This window comes from Eleutherodactylus coqui, chromosome 1 (assembly GCF_035609145.1).
Source record: "Eleutherodactylus coqui strain aEleCoq1 chromosome 1, aEleCoq1.hap1, whole genome shotgun sequence".
Taxonomy (NCBI): Eukaryota; Metazoa; Chordata; class Amphibia; order Anura; family Eleutherodactylidae; genus Eleutherodactylus; species Eleutherodactylus coqui.
The window spans coordinates 306,997,868-307,015,528 of NC_089837.1; the positions used below are offsets into that span (position 1 = coordinate 306,997,868).

General features: G+C 41.7%; 1 protein-coding gene across 2 annotated transcripts in view; it reads right to left on the minus strand.

The window, feature by feature from the left end:
- The window catches only part of RSPO1 (R-spondin 1), a 182,552-nt gene that overhangs the window by 32,821 nt on the left and 132,070 nt on the right, over window positions 1-17,661 (minus strand). For both annotated transcript variants that reach the window (XM_066574856.1, XM_066574862.1), the window contains exon 3: window positions 1,885-2,076. In XM_066574856.1, coding sequence (XP_066430953.1) covers window positions 1,885-2,076 — 192 coding nt within the window. The remainder of the gene's footprint in view (window positions 1-1,884; window positions 2,077-17,661) is intronic.

Consider the following 17,661-nt stretch of genomic DNA (forward strand, 5'->3'; position numbering starts at 1 on the left):
GAGAACAACTGGATGCAGAAGACAAGTAGGGACACCCCGCTTGTCTTCTGCATCCGCCGCTCCAAGTGCTCGGCTGTATAAGAGCCGGGCGCTCAGAGCGGGAAACAGCTGGATGCAGAAGACAAGTAGGGACACCCCACTTGTCTTCTGCATCCTCCGCTCGCAGCGCTAGGTGATCGCTCAACGTTTGAGCAATCATCTTGCGCTGTAAATGACACAACGATTATCGCTTAAAAGTTGCTCAAAAGACATCTTTTGAGCGATAATCGTTGTGTCTAAATGGGCCTTAACCCAGGAAGAAGTGCAGAGCTGGTTTAAAATGATTAAAATAGACAAATTGCTGGGTCCCGATGCCATACACCCCCAGGTTTTAAGGGAATTAAGTAATTCTATGAGGAGGAAAGTTCTAGACCGGAATTAAGAAATTCACTGGGTCTTATGTATCTGGACTTTTTCAAAGTGTTTGATCCTGTGCCACATAACAGGTTGGTATATAAAATGTGAATTCTTGGTCTGGGTGAGAATGTGTGTAAGTGGGTGGCTCAATGATAGAAAGCAAAGGGTGGATATAAATGGCACCTACTTTGATTCGGTCACTGCTACTAGTGGGGTAACAGGGGTTGGTTTGGCATATATTTATTAATGACCTGGTAGAAGGATTGTACAGTAAGATATAAACATTTGCAGCTGACACAAAACTATGTAAATATATTAAAATAAGAGAGGACGCAAGGCAGTTGCCAGAGGATCAGGATAAGTTGGGGGCTTCGGCAGAAAAGTGGCAAATGAGGTTTAACACTGATAAATGTAAGGTTATGCACATGGGCAGGGAGCGCGCTCCCTCTGTGAACCCTTTACGTGCCGTGATCTACATAGATTGCGGCAGGGAAGGGGTTAACAGCGGGCGTTGCACTATTGCAGTGGGAGGCCGGATATCGGTGACAGCCGGTTCCCATTGCTGCATAGCGCAAGATCTCTTATGATCTGGTGCTATCCACAGAATGTAAATGTACATTCTGTTGCGTTAAGTACCCCCCCTGCCAGGACGTTCATTTACGTCCTGTGGCGGGAAGGGTTTAAAGGGGTGTTCCATTTTCACCAAATAAATGTTTTTTTGTGGTATAATGAAAAATTTTAAAAAGACAGAGCTCCTATACACATGCAGTACTGTACCTGTTATCAGTCTTGTATCTGTGCATCCATCACACAACCCGGACTTATTTATATTCCTTAGGCCTCCTGCACATGGGCGGAAATTCCGCGGTGGGATTTCCGCCCATGCACGGTGCCATAGGATTGCATTAGATAATGCAATCCTATGCAGACAGCCGTGATTTGACCGCTTGAAAACTCACGCGGTAAACAAATTGCGGCACGTCCTATTTCTGTGCGAGCCTCACAGAGGCCCGCACAGAAACGTCACGGCTGACGCGTCGGCTCTGCACTGTGCATGTGCGGCAGTGCGCCAGCCGGCACATCACAGTGCAGAGAGAGAAGACGGCAGACAGGTGAGTATAAGGTCAATACCAGGACACGGGTTGCATCCCGCTGCGAGGATTCTTACAGCAGGATCCGACCCGGTTGTATGCAGGCGGACTTAGGCAAACTGGGTTGTGCTTCCCCCATCACATAAGCTTACTGCTCCTGTGTCATTTATTTTGATGATAAGTGGGACACAAGTCTAGAATTTTGAGACTACTTGTTGGTGCTCAGTAATCCAAGATAGATACTAGATTCCAGGCGTAAAGAGGTATTATGCTGATCTCACCATTCCTTAATCCGTAAAGAGTATTTCTTTCATTTGTGCAGGGACATCATACATAAGACAGCTGTCTCAGCCTAATAATGACAGTTATATATTCTATTTAGTAATGGTCAACTTACTCATGCACTTGTTAATCTCCCGATTACGATCACCGTAGTATCCTTTAGGGCAGGATTGCAAACAGACCCCAATTTGCCGTATGTCATTTCTTTCCAAAAGGATAAAAAGCTTTGGTAAGCACTTGAGGCAACCATTAAATTCGGAACAAGCTTCACAGCCTTTGGTGCAGCTTTGGCTCACGTCTGTACTTCCTGTTGGAAGAGTCCAGTAGAAAATCACTTACTTTGTAAACTAAATATAGAAAATAGCTTACATGGAGAAACACTCACATTTTAAAGCATTATTTTAAGTAAGGCCTCCTTCACACGGGCGACACAGCATCGCTGCGAGAAAATTGTAGCGATATCGCATTGCTGCACCGTGCGATATTGCTGCGTCTTCTCGTGGCAATATCACGATTTTGTAGCGCGACTTTGTAGCATCACACGTGAGGATTTTCGGGGGGGGGGGGGGTGTGTGTGTCTTGAATTGCAAGCCCTACCCCGAAAATAAGCTATAGCTGAAGAAAAGGGAAAAAAAAAAAAAGGATACATCACCTCTCCCGCGCTGTCCAGGGCGCCGCCGCAGCTTCTCCCTAGGTCCCAGCACTTTTTTTCTTTCTTCTTCATCTACTGGCCGAGGATTCAAAAATCCCCCCCACTGGAAGCGCTGGCTGTGATTGCTTGACACTTGGCCAATCACAGCCAGTGCTCAATGAATGGCTGTGATTGGTTCAATGGACGCTGTTCATATCTCCTGACCCAACATTACAGTTTTCGTAAATATGTTTAGTAGTGTTCAGATTGGATGCTGTACAGCCAGTCGAGTCGTAGAACATCTATATCCTCAAATCAACGTAGAACAGCATTGGGTTTATGACAAGGCGCATTGTCTTGCTGGAAGTATTGCAGAGCACATTATTGCTACAATGTCAAGGTACACCTCAATGTTCATAGTTCTTGCCACTAAAATGGACCGAGACCGTAACGAAATCTCAGCTGTACTTTAATTGTTGGCAAAATGTACTCAGGATTTTGACTTCATTTTATGCCATTTTCCATATTAGTTGACTTGGAGTGCGCTAATGAAAAATCTGGCAAGGCCAATACACATGGAATCTACTGCAAAGTATAAGCTGATGCTACATTTAACATGATCTGAGCAGATGAAAAAGCCAGAGAATTACATGTTTTCAGAGAAAGGCATACATCAAAAGGTATATTCGCAATACATCGAAATTAAAGAGGTTATTCTCAGCTGTCAAATGACTGGGTGCTGTGCTCGCATGTTGCTGATTTGCTGCGGTTTTTGTTGCAGATCTGCAGCAAATTTCACCCTTTCAATTGAATTCAAATTGAAGTGCTGAAATGTATTGCAGGTCTGCAACGAAATCCAACAGAAAATCTGCAGCAAATAAGGGATGTGTTAACGCACCCTAATACATGGTAGCTTTAAGCCTTCCAAGCAATAGCAATGGCTCTTCTCACTAACTGTGCCCCCTTTTTAACCCCTTCCTGACACGCGCCGTACAGTAGTTCCCACATCATGCCATACATATATAGTGTTGAATATCAGGGATTAAGCTTAGCTCCACTTCTGGCGATTTCACACTTACAGATACCACTGTCAATGCAAACCGCTGGATCTAATCATGACCTCCAGGTCTGCCATGTATGGTGGCCTATGAGGATGAGTGTCATCACTTACAGTAAAAGGCGGTACTATCAAGGATAAACATGATAGTGAGATAACACACAAGTGCTGCATAAGCAGTACATTGCATTATGTAAGCAATCAAAGGATCACATCTTCAAGTTCTCTTGTGGGACGAACAAATATGGTAAAAAAAAAAAAAAATAAATAAAATATATATATATATATATATATATATATATATATATATATATATATATTCACGTGTAAACTCCTCCCCCCCATTTTTCCAATAAAACGCTGTTGATTATTGGAAACGTGCAAATGAAGACACGTTCATAATGTGACCAGTACTATTAAATTATTATGTTTTTTATCCCGCGTGGGAAACGCTGTTTTAAAAATAAGAAAAACAATACTATAATCGCTGATTTAAATCATTCTGCTTCACAAAAAATTTAATAAATTGCAACCAAAATCTTATATGCACCCCAAAATGGCACACATGAAAATGTCAACTCATCCCTCAAAAATCAAGCCCTTACACAGCTCTGTAGGGCAGATGAAAAATATAAAAAAAGCTATCACTCTCTGAATACAGAGATGCAAAAAACTTTTTTCTATGAAAAATGCTTTTACTGTGCCAAAGTAGTAATATTAACCCTTTCCTATCCAATTTGTATCCTGGTTTTTCTAGGGAGGTTACTCTTTTTCTGCCATTATACAACGGCGCTATATGCTGGCTAAAGCCAGTACTGCATGAGGTGACACGTTGGATAGGCTCCGACAGCAGAGAGGCTGGCAATATGCAGTAAGAGAACCCTGCTGGATGTCTTCCAACATCGGAGCTGTACAGCCTTAAATCATAATGTCTTTAGACGTCAGACAGTGGATTGGAAAGGATTTAAAAAAAAAAAATATATATATATATATATATGTATAAATTTGGTATAGCTTAAATCATAATGACCAAAGAATAAGCATAACATGTAATTTATAATGCACAGTCAACGGCATATCAAAAAGAAAATGTAAACAATGTCAGAATTGCGTAGTTTTTTTTCACCTCAGCACCAAAAACAGACAATAAAAAATAATCTAGAAGCCATATGCACCCCAAAATGGTACCGATGAACATGTCAAATCATCCTGCAAAAGCAAGCCATAAGCAACTCCACAGGTGAAATAATTAAAAAGTTATGTGGCTCTAAAAATGGTGACGTAAGAAGAGAAAATTCTATGAAAAATAGTTTTATTGTACAAAAGTAGTACAAATAACAAAGAAATGTAAATGTGGTATTGCTACAACTCAGTGACCCGCAGAATAAGGATATGCCGTACAGTGACCAGATTCCAAAAAATAAAAAACATTGCCAGAATCACTTTTTTTTAACTGTTTGTCTCCTAAAAAAGGCAATAAAAAACTATCAAAAATGTTGTCTGCACCGCAAAATGGTACCACTAAAAACAACCGCTAATCGTGCAAAAAACAAGCCCTCACAGCGTTGTAGATGAAAACAATTATGGTTCTCTGAATATGGCTATGAAAAATTTGCCCAAAAAGATGGAGGCCCCCAAAATCCATAAGGTGTTCCTTCATTTCTGAGACCTGTGTTTGAGTCATGTTATACACTACGACTACATGTGGGATATTCAAAAGAGGAAAAAATGCAGGTTTAGGGTAATAAATATTGAGTTTTATTTATCTGATAACTTTTGTGGAGCTACAGAAAAAAATTATTACAACTGAAAATGTGCAAGAAAAATGTAATTATCAAATGTATCCTGCACTTTGCTTTAGTTTCTGTGAAACACCTAAAGAGTTAAGACAATTTGTAAAACCGTGATGAGTGCACTTTTTAAAATGGGGTCATTTATGGGCCTCTGAAAGCCACCTTAGAACTGAATTGGACCCATAAAAAATAGATTCTGTTTATTTTTTTAAAAATTAGAAAAACGGCCCCTACACTTTACACACTTTCTTACTTTTTCAAAGTAAATAAATAGATGCTTTCAAAATGGTACCAAAACACAGTGCACATATGGCAAATGTTATTTATTAGCTATTTTGCATGGTACGATTCTGTGTTACAAGCAGAAAATTTCAAAGATTATAAATTGCAAAATTTCCAAACTTTTCTATAATTTTTTGATAAATGAATGCAAAATGTATCAACCAAAATTCACCACTAAAAAAGTACAATGTGTCACAGAAACATGATCAGAATCACTTGCATAATTAAGAGCATTCCAAAGTCATTACCACAATGTAAGATTTGAAAAATGGGCCAAGAAGGCCAAAACTGGCTACAGGGGTGGCTTAGTGATTAGCGCTGTTGCCTTGCCACGCTACGGTCCTGCGTTCAAATTCCACCAAGCACAGCATCTGCATGGAGTCTGTATGTTCTCCCTGTGTCTTCATGGGTTTTATTCAGGTACTCCAGTTTCCTCCCACACTTTATAAACATAAAGATCGGTTACTATAGATTGTGAGCAGAGGCGTAACTTGAAGCTTCTGGGCCCCAATGCAAAATCTGTAACAGGGTCCCCAACTATAATGCTTTATTCATAGTACTTGGTTGCCTATATGGAGAAGAGAGGCCTTATGGGCCCCCTAAGGCTCCTGGGCCCGGGTGCAACTGCATCCCCTGCATCCTCTATAGTTACGCCCATGATTGTGAGACCTGATGTGGACCGAACCCAATATCATGTGATGTAAAGTTCTGCGTAGTATGCACACATGCTCGTACATAAGGGCTCGTTCAGATGAATGTAGTTGTTAGCGCTGCTAACAGCGCTGGGAAGATCACGTGAACGGGCTGCTTCAAGCTCTGTGAAGTAGCCCGTTCACATGCTATGAGGTGCAGGCTGTGTGCTTTCACAGCTCGCATAGGAGCTGATGGAAAGCACACAGCAATGATAGGAATGTCCTATCTTTCCGTGCACCTCGGAGCCAACATGCGAGTTTGCACTTGCATGTCCTATTTTTTATTAGGTGCGCAGTGTTTGCACACCTAACAACCTCCATATGAATACTTCTATAGGAACCTTTTGGTTCCTATTATAAGCATGTTCTGTGCGCTGCTAGCAGCACAGAAAACTATGTTCATCTGAGCGAGCCCTAAAGGTGATCCTATGCCATATTAGGGCATATCCCATTGGAACAAGCCTTTAGGATTGTTAGCTGCCCTAAAAAATGGTAACGGTAGACACCACTATGGCATAATGCTACTTTTTGCAGAAAATGCCCTTTACGGGAGAGAAATCCACCAGCATTGAGGGGTTGTAGAACCATGTGAAAACACACAATGTGACACTTGAAACTGCACATTGAGAGAGTCTGGTAAATTCCCTATTCTTCTCCGTGAGTCTGTATTGACTGTGTTATACTTGTGGATATTTTAAGATTCTGATATATCCTGTTCGAAGTATAGTATAACCCTCAATCTTTGCCACCTCAAAGGATGTGCACAGGTCCAGAACCCTCAAGTGTATGGGGAACTGATCATTGTAATTTATCTTTCCTACTTTTGCATCTCAGAAAGAAGTGCATTTAATAAAACATGGGAGTGCAGAAATATTTAACTAGCAACTATTGATGAGTGATGAATTGATACTGGAGTGAAAGTCAGAACCCCAGAAGATATCATATTCAGCAGTGTTAGGCATTGTCATCATACATAGCAGTTCGTATTATGTGTCTGTGGTGATTATGGTTTTACAAAAATGCCTAACCCTTTCTGTGCTGAGAGTGTTTACAACCCAATGACTTGAAGGAATGTAAGATTATTTATATTCTTGACCCATAACAGCTTGTTATATCCTGTAAACAACCAAAGCAAATTACATCCCTTTTTATTCCAGAGGATCTTGGACATAATATGGAGCTTGTGGTTTGTGGTTACCTTGTTCTAAATTCTTTCTCTTCTTAAACGTTAATAGTCTTCCAGAACATGAGTGTGTATGACACAGAATGACTTGTTAAACTTCTTTCCACTAACTAATATTTTCTGGCATATCAAGAGGATCCGACTAATTAGACTCTCACCAGTCCTGAGAAGCAGTGCCGCTAGTCCCTATGAGGGTAGGCGGAATGCAACACAGATATTTCCTTGTGGCTATTGCATCTAGAAGGCACAGCAGAAATCCACAGCTGGTCTGCAGGTGTAGGGCCATGGATCCACATGCGGATTTAGTCCTTTTCAATAGGAAAATCCACAAGGGAAATTCTTGATGTAGACGTGTCACTCCTTTTTTTCATACCATGTATATAAAAATATCTGCTCCGTATAGACTAGGGTGCAAGTAATAGGATGCGGGTCTGCTGCATAATTTGATTTGGAATTGACATACATTCTGCATCAAATTCTGCTGCAAAAATTAGCTTTGTGAACATACCCTTATTCAAAGTGTTATGGGATATCTAGGAATGTAGATCCCTTTAAAGGAGTTTTCCAGGCTATTTTTATTGATGACCTATCCTCAGAATAAATCATCAATAGTTTTGCTGCTTGGGACCCTGACCATTTAGCTGTTCCAGCACCCACTATCAGTCATAAAATGCACACAGTATGGAACGGAAGCTGGTGCTCCGACCCTTGTGTTGTGGCCAGCACTGGTAATGGCAAGTGCAGTTGCCATTAAATTCCATGAAAGTTGCACCCGGAATTACCAGGGATATGAGTGATCTCCTTCCGATAAATACCAATTGTATCCTGAGGATAGGTCATGAATAGGGATGAGCGAGTATACTCGCTAAGGCACTACTCGCTTGAGTAATGTGCTTTAGATGAGCATCTCCCTGCTCGTCCCTGAAGATTCGGGAGCCGCCGCAGCTGACAGGTGAGTTGCGGCGGGGAGCAGGGGTGAGCGGGCGGGAGAGAGAGATCTCCCCTCTGTTCCTCCCCGCTCTCCCCCGCTGCTCCCCACTCTGCGGCGGCCCCCGAATCTTCAGGGACGAGCAGGGAGATACTCGTCTAAGGCACATTACTCGAGCGAGTAGTGCTTTAGCGAGTATACTCGCTCATCCCTAGTCATGAATAATAATAGCCCAGAAAACCTCCTTAATGTTCTAGATAACTCATATTGCAGTGACGACTGTTATTGTAAGTCCCAAGTAAGAAGGTAAGAAAGTATTAGCAGCTTTGAAGCATATCAAATACAGTTTTTAATATTGTAGCAGAACTGACTCAGCTGAAACAATAAAGGGCTTTTAACAGAATAAGAAGTTATCCACTATCAACAGAATAAGGGATAACTTTCTAATCAGTGGGGTCTAACTGCTGAGACCCAACTGATCTCGAGAATGGAGCTCTAAAAGAAGCGCTGTAAGAAACAGCTGGCATCCATATTGTATGGAGTAAGATCGACCCCTGAGCCCCCTCTCCAGACAAACCCTGAACCTCCAGGACTTAAATGCTCGCCGTGAAGCGTTAAGGGGTTAAAGGTTTTTCCCTAACACAGGCTTTTATCAGCTATCCATAGGTCCGGTATCCCTCTCTTCTCATAACTATGGGTTTGCTGCACCAAGTTGCAGTGATGTCAGCTTAAAGCAAGCTGTGGATGTGCATGCGCAACACTTCTCCAAGTACGCGGCTATTTCTCTCAGCCCCATTGAAGATGATTCGAGTGGCACCATGTATACACAATCAGCATTCAATTCAGTGTTCTCACTGCGGGGGGGTGCAGTAAGCCAACAGTGAGGAGGAACAGGGAATGGTGAGCCCCATTTTCGGGATCAGTCAAGGTCTTAGCACCGAGACCCTTCACTAATTAGACCTTTATCACCGAACCGATTGATATATAGTTTTGATGTTGATTAATTGGTTGATTAATGGCGTTGTCGGCCCCTGAACAGACTTGACACACCCTCTAGCACTGAAAACACGCTACGATCCGATGGTGAAATTGCCTCAGAGGTTTACTCACACTGGACTGACTTCCCCTGTACCCTTACCACCCCCGCCCCCCCCACCCACACACACTCCTTCTTTCTGGGGTCTTTCCCATCTCTTCATAATCTCATTCTATTTCTTTACAAGGTTTTGATACCTTCATTTTTCTTCCTAGCCCCCAGATAATGGTATATTCTGCGACAAATGCAAGGGCGATTATGTTATGTTTTGTTTTGCTATGTTTTATCAGAAAATCTGCACAGGAGTGAGGCAATGTAGCCTTGTCTTAATTATATTCTGATTTCTCCTGTGAATGTATTGTTATACCTGATGCAGCTAATAAAATACCTTTGAACCATATATAGTTTTGCTGGAAAAGATTCAGTATAATTTGTATTTTATTCTTTTTTATTTCTGCTACTTCTGAGCTTAGTGGTCCAGTGGGTTGTATTATGACCGCTATCTATGTATGTACAGGGATACAACAATCACTGATAGGCCGTCCACTGACAAATTAAGCTCAATCAATAAAATACAAGTTCTACTGAATGTTTCCCCATAAAACTAGATATCAGTCTGCTCAGCTCCCCTATAACATGATGCCTGTGGTTTCATGGTGACAGGTTCCCTTTAAGGCCGCCTGCAGACGGGCGGGTCGGATCCGGCGCGAGAATTCACGCCGCGGGACCCGACCCCAGCACATGCAGGCAGGAGCGCGTACTCACCCGCGCCCGGCGGCCTCGGCTCTTTCATGTGCCGGCTGCCGGGCAGCCGGCGCATGCGCAGACCGGAGCCGCCGGCCGGGTGAGCGATGTTTCTGTGCCAGGCTCTGCGAGCCTGGCACAGAAATAGGACATGCCGTGGTTTGTTTGCCCCGCGACATTTCGCGCGGCCAAACCGCGGCCGTCTGCATAGGAGTGTGTATTGTAATGCACTCCTATGCAGGCTTTTAGTGGCGGAAATCCAGCGGGAAGGCGGCCTATAGTAGATGCTTCTTGATCATGCTGAACTGAAGCATTCACTGTCACCTGGTTAATCAATGATAAGGTGTACATGCTGGAAGTGAAATTGGAGATCCCCATGATGATGTAACAAAGGTAAATACCATAAGAAAGACCTGGTGTCGATGAAAATTACTAATTAACTACTATGAAATGTTCAGTCTAAACATTTATGCCACTCATTTAATTCAATACTAGTTCAGCAGTTTAGCATAGGTGGAGATGTGGCTTGTAAGATTTTCATATTAAAATTAAGTTATATGTTATCTATCTATCTATCTATCTATCTATCTATCTATCTATCTATCTATCTATCTATCTATCTATCTATCTATCTCTCTCCTATCTATCTATCTATCTTTCTATCTCCTATCTATCTCTTATCTATCTATCTATCTATCTATCTATCTATCTATCTATCTGTCTATCTATCTCATATCTATCTATCTATCTCATATCTATCTATCTATCTATCTATCTATCTTATCTATCCATCCACATATCTATCTATCTATCTATCTTTCTCATATCTATCTATCTATCTATCTATCTATCTATCTATCTATCTATCTATCTATCTATCTATCTATCTATCTATCTATCTATCTATCTATCTATCTCATATCTATCTATCTATCTATGTCTGAAAGTTTTCTTCCTCCCTGAATAGACTTTTAATTCTTTATTATGCAGTTCCCAATTTTGCCAAGTCTTGAAGAATTTAGAACCGCACTATACAAGTCCATGGCAACAAAATCCAAAAATATAGGTACAACCATAAATAATAAGCAGCATGTGTGGATGTATTTCTTTTTCATGTAATCTTTAATTTATAGTGCCCTCCAACATTAAACTAGTAAAAGGATTTTTTGGTTGTGTATTTTTATTTAGCTCTCTGTTTGGCTTTGTTCTCACCAGCGCTTTTCAGCTCAGTTGTTCTGCTCTATCATAAGAGCCGGACAACAAAAATAACGTTGGCTCTCCATCATGCCCATTTTGTGCTGGATCTGAGCTGGAGGCTTAGGACAGAGTCTCCGACACAGAAGTGAATATACATAGCCCTATTAATTAGGAATAGCAGGGCTTTCCAATACTTGTGTTTAAAAAAAATCTTGTTATTATGCCTGCTAACTTGAGTGCTGCTAAATGTAAATACCGCTCTCTCTCTGTCTGTGCCATGTACGGGACAACTGCTGCGGCCATGTAAAAAACTGACAGTATGTGACATTCTGCAGCAGGGACACCTTTTCTGTGCCATGTATGGATTTCCTATGTACGGAGCAGAGGGTCCTGCAGTGGCACTCGGGTCAGCAGGCATCGTAGGGTGGGAGTTTTTTTTAAAACAAAAGTAAATGAAATGTCCTTATATTCTTCATTAATAAGAGGACTAAATCTGAAAAAGGAAACATACTGTCACAGCGTACTGATGCTAATCACAGCGTTCACCTGTTCCTGGGGCTGCGGTTGGGTGACACTGCTGATCACTGCATGCCGACCTCCCTCCACTGCTCACCCCCAGTTCTATGCCCATAGGGCTTGTGCTCTTGCCCCCTTTCCTAAATGACCACTCTCTAGTCTAATCCCCTAACAGTCACCAGCCACTCCCTGCTATATTGGCCACCCTCCCCTCATGGAGAATGCCTAAATATTTGGTCTCATTAGCTATTGTGATAAAGTCCCTGTTTCCTTTATATTCTGATTCTGACCTTCTATCTTCCCTACAGTTCTGACCTCTGTGCTCCTTGGCTCTGTTTTCTGAGCTTCGTTACTACTTGCTGCCTGCCCTGACCTTCTGCTTGGACATTGTAATTGCACCTGTGCTGCTAGCCCTTACTAAAACCTGTTCTCTGGATATGCACCTGTTCACACCATCAGGTACTGCACCTCCACAACGTACCCTATCCACCGTTATCCACCTGGTACCCTTTCTCACATTCCCCTATTTTGATCTCTACACCCTTAGACTCTTCCATTCACTGTTTATGTAAGTAGCTGTCAAACGATCCTCTGATTAATACATCGAATGGCGACCAGTCTCTACTGATCCTCCTAGATCTCTCTGTTGCATTCATTACCATAGATCATCATATTTTTTTCAGCATGCTTTTCTCTGTCAGCCTTAAGGATACTACACTTTCATGGTTTTCCTTCTACCTTTCTAACCGCTCACTCAGTGTATGCTGGCTATACTTCTTCTTCTCTTCTGCTTGCTGTTGGGGTTCCTCAGGCGTTGGTCCTTCATCCATTTCTCTTTTCTATCTACACACCCTCTATTGGGAAAACTCAGTTGATTTGAGTTTCAATACAATCTTTACACTGATGATACCCAATTATATCCTTGTTCCCATTATATCACACTTTTGCCTTTGCAAAATGCTAGTGATTGTCTGTCCACTGTTTCTAACACCATGTCACCTGTCTATCTAAAACCGAACCTTTCAAAAGCTGAACATCTTGTGTTTCCACTATCTCCAGCTCAGTCTGTGGTTCCGATATGTTTTAGATCCACATTGATTTATTATTGTATTTTATTACCTATTTTGTGTATGTTTCCCCAATTTGTAAAGCACAGCGGAATATGTTGAAGCTATATAAATAAAGAATATTATGATTATTATTATTATGGCCCAGTGCAGCGTCAGCAGCCACAGAACCAGGACTATTGGTGTAAGTAATGGCTTGGGAACCCCGCAGCAAACACTATATCCCGCCTGGAGGCATCAAGGGTGAAAATTGGGATTCCCATGTGCTGCCCCTTCAGATAGCCCAAAGCGGAGTGTAGCAGGGCAGATCCACATCCATCTGTCTAAAGGCCCATTTAGACAGAGCGATGATCACTCAAAAATTGCTAAGAAGTGATCGTTTGAGCAATCATCGTTGCGTCTAAACGCGTGGTCATCGTGCACTTTTCATGCACTGCTAGCTGATCGTTAAATTCAGGCCAATCTAAAAATCATCCTGTGGTCTTATTAGCAGTTCTCCATGGAGAACAAAGGAACTGAATGCAGATAAGAGCCCTCGGGCTATTAACTGCTTTCAGCTAAGGCTTCATTTGCACACTAAATAGTTATTAAGTAGCTGAGTCACATGGTCTCTGAGGCACATGGTCTCAGAGCTGAATGAGAGATTATGGGCAGGCTACATCCCCCACAAACCCCAGTGGCCTCAGTTGCTATGGATACAGCAGTACTCAGTCTGGCAGTTTGTAGCTGGTTGTGAGACAGTTGGACACTTTTGTGGAGACTCCAATAAATGACACCTCACAAATGTCCACACACATAGCTGGCAGTGCACAGTGCATATTGTCCAACAACATTGAAGCATAGTCCTTCCCCACTATCTTCACATCTCCTGAACGTGATATCATGTCATCTTCAGCCTTCATCTAATCATGGACCGTTGTCCAGTGTTGAAATAAACCATTGCTGTTGTGCGAGCCTGTTACCACAGAGGGTTCAACACCGCCGTGAAGCTAATGCAGCTTACATGACACAGCGACACACCACCAGCTGAAGTTTGTAAATCTCATGCAGCAAATTTGCAAGAGCTACAAGCAAACATGTCTCCTCAGCAAGCAGCTGAAGTTTGTAAATCACGTGCAGCTCATATGCAAAAGCAACGTAGCAGAGCTGTGTGTGTGTGACGTGCATGTAGCAGAGCTGTGTGGCGCAGTGTGCCACCAGAAACACTGGTACTATACTTTCCTAATAATTACCAGTCCTACACTAAAAAACTAACTGTGATGCATAGAGGACAACAGTGTTCACATGCGGTCGTTCTATGAGGTCAGATGGTAAAATATAACTACAGAATTTCTAAACTTTCATTAATATATGGCTCTTGGACATTTATATTAATATTGCAATGTTAGGATAACAAAACTCCCTTTACAAATAATTCTATGAGTAAGAAGGGTACATTTTAAAGTATAGTAATTAGATGATCCACATTTATATATACACATCTCATGACCCTGGAAAGTGGATGAATGTCCAGTCCTTATCTGAGCACTGGAAAAGTATTTAGTATGTTGCTTATTTTTTCGATCAGGGATATGATATACACAATTTGTACATGTGTATGATTTTTTAACACATTAGAATAATATTATACACATTTAAAAATGTGTATTAAATTGGCTAAAATATTGACCACGTTTTCCATGCCTTGCGTTATATTAAAAATCGAAAGCTATAAAAGAGTCATCTTATATAAATAGAAGAAAAACATGTTTGGGACAGGCTTAGTCAGTCTGTTTGCATTTCCCTTTCTGATCTCATGATTAGCTAAAAAATAGTTGGATAATTCCAGTGTAATGCTCACTTCATTGCATCCCTTAGACAAGCACTTCCTGCAGATTACACAACATTAGGCACATGCAGGCTTCCAAGGTTTGCTAAATACACAACCAATGAGCCAAGCAGGCAGCTATCCCAGCAATATCATCACAGGGCAATGAACAGGACAGCCATTCTCTCTTTTTGCTGGTATATGCTGCACTTGTCAACTAATTTATTAGATTCGAAACCTTAACCCTGAATAAGAAATAATGAAATGATATAGAGTGTGTGCAAACACTGAGACAGAAGCCAGACAGGCACTTTCTGGAGCAATAAAGTAAAATAGGGGTATTCACATCTGGAACTTTTATTGCATATACACAGGCTATACTATAAAAGTCTGCTAGATGTGAATCCCACCTCTGTGATCTACACATATCTCGATGTCATGCCCTGACCATCCCCAGCCTGACTGAATGAAGTGGCCAAGGATGGTTGGATCTACGAAAACAGTAAAGCGGTCATCGTTATGCTGTTGCATAACTCCTATAGAAGTCATCTGGAGTTACAGAAACAGTGAAGTACAATGAACTCCAGTGTTCATGCAACTCCCAAGTTATGGAAACTTTGTAGCTCGCTGTGCTGTTTCTGTAACTGCCATCTATGAGAGTAACAAAAACAATGTAGTGATATCTACTCAGCTGCTTTCATAAATACCAACCACCCCCAATCCAAACTCAAGATAGATGTGGGTGTCACATCTATCAGACTTTATTGCATATCTGGTGGTTATATCATAAGAGTCACAGTTTGGTACCATGTTAGCCATTGGAACAAAATGCTTTTGCTCTAAGTAAGACAACAAAATAATATTGTAGATATAATATATTTTAATGGCTAATGAAAAGAAATGATGTCATAGCAAACTTTTTAAACTTCCTAGGTTTCTTTATCAGGATTGTGTAACAAATATATCTGTACTAACAGAGACATGATTAATTTTAAGGTGACTAGACATCCCAATTTAGGCAGGGGAGTCCTGCTTTGGGAAACCGTGTCCCACTGTCCTCAGGCTCCCTAAGTGGGGCAGCCTTTTTTCTCTCCTGCTCTTGTCCCGGGACGTCTGGTCACCACAAAAGTGATTACAAGCTGGAGTGCTGCAACTCCCCAGCTGGTAATCATTTGGCGCAGCTACAGGATGCACATAGTGATGGCAGTGTGTGCACCCGGGTTCCTCCCCTGCTGACCTCTCCTTCTTGGTTCCACAGGGAGAGAGGAGAAGGGAGGAGGAGTCCAGGGTCACACACTTCTGACCGCAGCAGCAGCGAGCAGAAGAGCAGCAGCATTTTGAAAACCAGAAGGACAGTGAGTATATCTGTCTGAGGGGGGCGCTATTACTACTAGGGCCACCAATATGGGGTAAACTACTACTGAGGCCAAAATAGCTGACACTATTACTATTGGGGCCACCAATATGGGGGGCACTAGTACTACAGGGGATAATGTAGGGGACACTATTACTACTGTGACCAATATAGAGGACACTATTACTGCTGGGGCCACAAATATGGCGGACACTACTAAGGGGTCAATATAGGCGACACTATTACTACTTAGACCACCAATATGGTGGGCACTACTACTGGGACCAGTATAGGGGCACTATTACTACTGGAGCCATCAATATGGTAGACACCATTACTACTTAGACATTATAGGGGACACTAGTACTACTGGGGCCACCAGTTTAGGGACACTATTACCACACAGAGAAGATTGGCTGTGGAATTTACAGTAGCAGTAACTTGAAAATAAATGAGATTTTAAAAATCTCATTCACATGTTGCGGAAAAAAATGTGCACAATACCCGTGTGGAATTTGACATGCAGTGCAGAATTTAATTGTGCAGCATGTCACTTTTATCGCCTTTTCCACTGTGAGATTCACCTTTTTTCAATGAGGCAGTGAATTCCACACAAAAATACGTTGTAAAACCCACATCAAACCCACACCAAATGGTTTCTCTGTGTCTGAGGGCAATGAACTCTGGATCATAAAACTTCATGAACTTGAAGGTTGTTTGTAACACAGGAGGGGGCGGTCTGGAAATATTATTCTCAGGTAGTCATCCTTCTGCAGGGTATGGTGGAGTTTCCTAGTAGTTGTTTTCTTTCTTTTTCCTCTGTATTGGAGCAGTTGACTTTTGGGTACCCTGATTTAAAAATATCCTTTTAAGGTAGTTTAAGTGATCTGTTGCCTTGCTGTAGACAACAGACTTTTTAATATGTTTGGGGTAGAAGGTTTCCCATCTGAAGCATGTAGGACGATCAATAAGTTTTTGGTACAAGGATGTCTGTATTGAGTTGCTTAGAAAGGTAATTTCGGTATCTAAGTGGCTCAATGTCAGGTTTATGGTGGGGTAAAATTCAATGACTGTTCATGAAGTTTTACTAGTTTTTGTCCAAAGTGAGTCCAGATGATTATGATGTCATCAATGTAGCAGAAGCATACCAATGGTTTCATGATGCCAAGAAATATTGTGGTGCCATTTCACTGTCCATGATGGATTCAGTGAGTTGAAGATATATCGTTTTGCCAAAAGAGAAATAGTTGTGCAAAAAAATACATTTTGTGAATTTTGGTACAGACGAAGAAGCAATCTCATTAGCCTCAAAGTACACATGGCAGGCAGTTAGTCCATGCTCAAGTGGAATGTTGGAATATAGGGATTCCACATTCATGGTGGGTAGGCTGGCACCTTTAAAGAGATAATCCATGGTTCTATTTAACACCAGTGGTTTGAGGATACCCTCTACGCATCCTGGGATTTCTACACAGATTGTAATAAATCACAACAGTCCAAGTCATCCAATGTGGCACACAATGTACTCTCTGTCCAGACTGCCTACTACTCTTTGTCTCAAGGATCCATCAGACTCACTGAAAAGGAGACTCACACAGAACCCCA